At 55.2% G+C, this 5,688-nt stretch overlaps 1 protein-coding gene across 1 annotated transcript; it reads left to right on the plus strand.

Annotated features, from left to right (window-relative positions):
* Positions 1 to 847: 847 nt before the first annotated feature.
* BCAT2 (branched chain amino acid transaminase 2) lies at positions 848 to 2,900 on the plus strand (the record flags this gene model as incomplete). The annotated part of the gene is made up of 5 exons (XM_006106992.2): positions 848 to 1,142; positions 1,291 to 1,376; positions 1,541 to 1,681; positions 1,763 to 1,837; positions 2,476 to 2,900. Coding segments are annotated over 5 exons (636 nt in total), but the record flags the coding sequence as incomplete, so codon positions are not given.
* Between the last annotated feature and the right edge of the window lie 2,788 nt (positions 2,901 to 5,688).

Genomic DNA, 5,688 nt, shown 5'->3' on the forward strand with positions numbered 1-5,688 from the left:
GGAGAGAGAGAGACATCAGCATTGATCGGCTGCCTCCTGCCCCCGCCTGCCCCGCACTGGGGACCAAGCCCACAACCCGGGCATGTGGTCTTGTCCCCGTGATGGGGAGCCACGGGAGGCCTGCGAGCAGGTGGTGGGTGAGGTGGGCTTTGGGTGAGAGACGGTGTTAAAACAAAGTGACGTGGGAAATCGCCGAGCGGCCCGGTTTATGGGGGGCGTGCAGAGGAGACCTGCAACCGGCCTGGAGGTTCAGAAACGCCCGGAGAGCAGGTGCCATCACGGGGTTTTGAAGGACACTGGGCCGTTGGATGAGGAAGGTGATCCCAGAAAAGGATCAGGGCCCGGCCGGCGTGGCTCAGCGGTTGAGCATCGACCTATGAACCAGGTGGTCACGGTTCGATTCCCGGTCAGGGCACAGGCCCGGGCTGTGGGCTGGATCCTGCGTCGGGGGCGTGCAGGAGGCAGCCCGTCAATGATTCTCTCTCATCGTTGATGTTTCTCTCTCTCTCTCCCCCTGACTTCCTCTCCAAAATCAATAAAAAAAAATATATATTTTTTAAAAAGAGAAAAAACAAAAAGGAAACAGGATGCACTCGTAACCTGGAGAAGGGAGGACGGACTACTTAGAGCACCGGTTCTCAACCTGTGGGTCGCGACCCCTTTGGCGGTCGAATGACCCTTTCACAGGGGTCGCCTAAGACCATCCTGCAGATCAGATATTTACATGACGATTCATCACAGTAGCAACATGACAGCGATGAAGTAGCAACGGAAATGATTTTATGGTTGGGTCACAGCATGAGGAACTGTATTGAAAGGGCCAGAAGGTTGAGAACCACTGTCTTAGAGCCTTGGCCCCCAGCAGCCGTCCTGGGTCCTGGGGAGCCAGGGGCGGGCTGTGAGCCGGGGAGGAGCAGGTGGGTCCCGGTGTGGGAAGACCCGCCGCGGTGGGGCCAGGCTGGGTCCCTTGCCCGCGGCGATCACGCTGTCCTCCCCCAGGAACTACGGGCCCACAGTGTTTGTGCAGCAGGAGGCGAAAAAGAAGGGCTGCGAGCAGGTCCTCTGGCTGTACGGGCCCGACCACCAGCTCACCGAGGTGGGCACCATGAACATCTTCGTCTACTGGACCCACGAGGACGGGGGTGAGCCCACCCACCACCCCCGGGAGCCCTGGAGGGGGTGGAGCCGTCCTAGCAGAGGGCGGGGCTCGGGGGCCGGGGTGGGTGGTGACGGAGAGGACGGAGGGGCGTGAGGGTGTGAGGTGACACCCCATCCTTGCCCCTGACCCAGTGCTGGAGCTGGTGACCCCGCCGCTGGAGGGTGTCATCCTGCCGGGAGTCGTGAGGCAGAGCCTGCTGGACCTGGCTCACTCCTGGGTGAGGCGGGGCGGGGCATGGGGGCGGGGGGCGCACTGGCTTGTCTCTGTCCCCCTCCTCTGGTCCTCGGGTGTCTGTCTCCCCCCTTGGGCCTCCGTCTTTCCCCCCATCCTTAGGGCGGGAGCGGCAGGCCTTTCTGCTCACGGCTACGCCTCGGCCTGCAGGGTGAGTTCCGCGTGGTGGAGCGGAAGATCACCATGAAGGAGCTCCTGCGGGCGCTGGAGGAGGGGCGGGTCCGGGAAGTCTTCGGCTCGGGCACCGCTTGCCAGGTGTGCCCTGTGCATCGAGTCCTGTACCAAGGCCAGGTGAGGTGGCTGCCCTGGAGGCGGGAGAGCCGGGGGGTGGGGGGGGGCGCGTCCTGCGTCCTCACGGCGCTGTCTTTCCAGGACCTCCACATTCCCACCATGGACCACGGGCCCGAGCTGATCCTCCGCTTCCAGAAGGAGCTGAAGGCCATCCAGGTGAGGCGCACTGGCTGGGAGGGGGCTGGTGGCTGGTTCCCCAGAGGTTCCCGCCCAGGGGCCCGCCCTCCCCCAAGTCCCAGGAGGTGACCGGGCCCTGCAGCCCGTGGCCTGGGACACCTCCTGGGCTCGGCGACCCTCTCCCTGAGCCTCTGCGGCCCCGGGTGTCCTTCCCGTGGGGGGCACCCTCTTCCCAGGAGCCTCTGGGACCTGGAGCCGGGAAGTCCACTCCCCCCGGATGCCCCCGGAGCCCCGGGCTGTCCCTTTGGCCTGAGGACTCTCGCCCACAAGCCTCTGGGCCCGCGGTGGCCGGGACTGTTGCCTCTCGTCACCCCCCTGGGAGCATTTCCGCTCGCTGGGCCGTGGGATCTTCCCTGCGAACCCCTGGGCGCAGTTGGACGCGGCCCACCCAGAGCCCCCTTTTCCCGGGAGCTGTGAGCCGCGCATGGGGACCTAGAGCTGCAATACCCGGGCCTTCCCTCCGGTCCTTGGGGCCTGACAGTGGCTCCTCTGCAGAACTACCTCTCCCTGAGCCTCTGCGCACCTTTGCAATGATTGCCCCCCGCACCCCTACTTGCTGGCATTTCCTAGGAGCGTCGGGGGCAGCCCCCCCTCACGCTCTGCCTCTGCGCCCGCAGTACGGAGCAAAGCCTCACGAGTGGGCGCTCCGGGTGTGACGCTGCAGACGGCCCGTCCGCCCTCGGACCCGGACCCACCGGCTCGCAGCATCGAGGCCCCCGCCGGATCCTCACCTCCCTACCAATGACTCCACCTCAAGTGCAATACAAACGTCAGGCCGGGGCCGGGACGTCTGGGTCTCGGGCGCCCCCTCGTGGCCGCGACACTCCCAAAGCCATAGGGGCCGGGCCAGGCGCCTCGCCCCGCTCGCTCTCAGGCCTGGGGACTCGGTTCCCCGCTGCTCCGCGCCGCGGGTCCGGGACACCCCCTGGCCCCGGCTCCGCACCTCTCCGTTCTCAGGCCGATCTCCCTAGTGCTGCCGTTGATTTCTTCTTCTTCTTCTTCTTCTTGCTGGAATTTTGAAATAAAAATGCCAAATACACGACCTCGGCTGTCATCTGCAGTGATGTCACCACTCAGGGGCGCCAGGGTCCTAACCGGGGTTCAGTTTCCATCCGAGCCCCCAAAGCCCCGGCGGTTTCTCTGACGTGGGAAATTCTTCCTTCATCACAAACTGAGCTTAGCTTCTACCCACCCCCCTCAACCTGCGCCTCCCCCCTCCACCCCATGTCCCCATCGTGGGGACAGCCCCGCTGTGCATGCAGTCACCGGGCCACACTTAGGGTACAGAAGAGAATGTGGGGGTGCACATCGTCACATGTCAGGGAACCCTCTTACATTGCCTAGTTAGAGATCATCTCTCACGAAAAGAATTCCCTAGACCAGCGATGGCGAACCCATGACACGCGTGTCAGAGGTGACATGCGAACTCATTTTTTTGGTTGATTTTTCTTTGTTAAATGGCATTGAAATATATAAAATAAATATCAAAAATATAAGTCTTTGTTTTACTGTGTTTGCAAAGATCCAAAAGTTTCTATATGTGACACGGCACCAGAGTTAAGTTAGGGTTTTTCCAAATGCTGACACGCCGAGCTCAAAAGGTTCGCCATCACTGCCCTGGGGAAGTGCGTTTGCGGCTCTGAGCCTCCGTTTTCTCGTTTTTAAAATAAAACAGGGCCCACCCACCAAGGCCAAACAGGGTAAAATGATTTACATGTAAAGTGCTTGGGACCAGGCGGGGAGTGTAGAAAGCGCTTAAAATTGCTCTTATTTTTTTTATATATACATATTTTTTATTGATTTTTTTACAGAGAAGAAGGGAGAGGGAAAGAGAGTCAGAAACATCGATGAGAGAGAAACATCGATCAGCTGCCTCCTGCACACCCCCTACTGGGGATGTGCCCGCAACCAAGGTACATGCCCTTGACCGGAATCGAACCTGGGACCTTTGAGTCCGCAGGCCGACGCTCTATCCACTGAGCCAAACCGGTTAGGGCAAATTGCTCCTATTTTTGACAACTGAGTTTGCCTTGTCATTGTTTAGCTTTCTCCAAAAAGTTGTTCAGTTGTGTGCGAAGATGGATATCTGTAAAGATTGGATGCATTTAATTATTCAATCCTTAGGGGACTTCATGGATTCAGAAAATTGACTTTCTTCAACATATTTCAAGCCAGATTCATGCTTCAGGATGTTCTTCATTTGAAATAATAACTGTGCAAGAACCAAAATGTGAATTTCCATTTAATTTAGTAATCAGGATCCTGAAAAATTCACAGAAATATATTTGGGTTCATGTACGAAAGCCACTTTGCAAATTTGATTTTCTGAATCTAAATGTTTTAATTTTGCTAATCAAGTTCAACAATATTGCATTTAGATATGAACATTTTATTGGTTTCTAAAAAAACACAAAAAAACAACACCAAAAACTTATCCATAATGAGTCCCTAAACAATCAGATTAGTCTAACTAATTGTGAATGCTAAGTACCAATTCTAAGTTAATGAATGACCAAGAATATTAATAAAATCAATTCTGTTCTATTCAGGAACACCTAGTATCATATAAAAATAGTGGTGATAAAAAGTATTCACTTATGTACTTAACTTCCTTGTTATAAGAAAAAACAACAATAAGATTAAATTGAGCCCTAGCGGGTTTGGCTCAGTGGATGTCCTGCGGACTGAAGGGTCCCAGGTTCGATTCAGGTCAAGGGCACATGCCTGGGTTGCGGGCTCAGTCCCCAGTAGGGGGCATGCGGGAGGCAGCCAATCAATAATTCCCTCTCATTGATGCTTCTCTCTCCCTTCCTCTCTGAAATTAATAAAAACATATTTAAAAGAAAAGATTAAATTGAGGCCCTGACGGGTTTGGCTCCGTGGATAGAGCATCGGCCGGTGAACTGAAGGGTCCTGGGTTTGATTCTGGTCAAGGGCATGTAACTTGATTTCGGGCTTGATCCCCAGTAGGGGGCGTGCAAGAGGCAGCTGATGGATGTTTCTCTCTCATCAATGTTTCTAACTCTCTATCCCTCTCCCTTCCTCTCTGTAAAATCAATAAAATATATTTTAAAAATAAAAACACGATTAAATTGAGGCTTTCAGAAAAGAGAAAGCTAAAGGGGTTCATCACCACCAAACCAGTATGACAAGAACTATTCCAGGGACTTCTTCTTTTTTTTTTTTTTAATATATTTTATTGATTTTTTACAGAGAGGAAGGGAGAGGGATAGAGAGTTAGAAACATCCATGAGAGAGAAACATTGATCAGCTGCCTCCTGCACACCCCCTACTGGGGATGTGCCCACAACCAAGGCACATGCCCTTGACCGGAATCGAACCTGGGACCCTTGAGTCCGCAGGCCGACGCTCTATCCACTGAGCCAAACCAGTTCGGCTATTCCAGGGACTTCTTAAAGAAGAAAATAATATATTTGCCAATCATCTATCTGAGAAGGCCCTACCTCCTCTGTTGTGTAGCTGTGTGGATTTGGGCGAAGTGACTCCCTCTCTGGGCCTCAGTTTCCCCATCTGTAAAATGGAGATATTAACAGCACCTCACTCATAGGCTCGTTGGGGGGATTAAATAGGACGGTTGTGCCTGGGACACGGTCCGGGACCAGCTGGCCCTGGGAGCTCTGGACCATCGGGGCTGCCAACAGCCCCAGACACTGGAAGTGGGTGTGACTGAGACAGGAGCAGAGGGAACTGGCCTGTTCCCAGGCACCACCCCGGGAGCCAACCACCACCCCAGTGGTGTCTCATTCTCCCTTCTCCACCTGCTCATGGGACGTGGCTGCAGCGTATAGTATCGGACTGCCGCGTAACAA

Source organism: Myotis lucifugus, unplaced genomic scaffold (genome assembly GCF_000147115.1).
Source record: "Myotis lucifugus unplaced genomic scaffold, Myoluc2.0 scaffold_967, whole genome shotgun sequence".
NCBI classification, from domain to species: Eukaryota; Metazoa; Chordata; class Mammalia; order Chiroptera; family Vespertilionidae; genus Myotis; species Myotis lucifugus.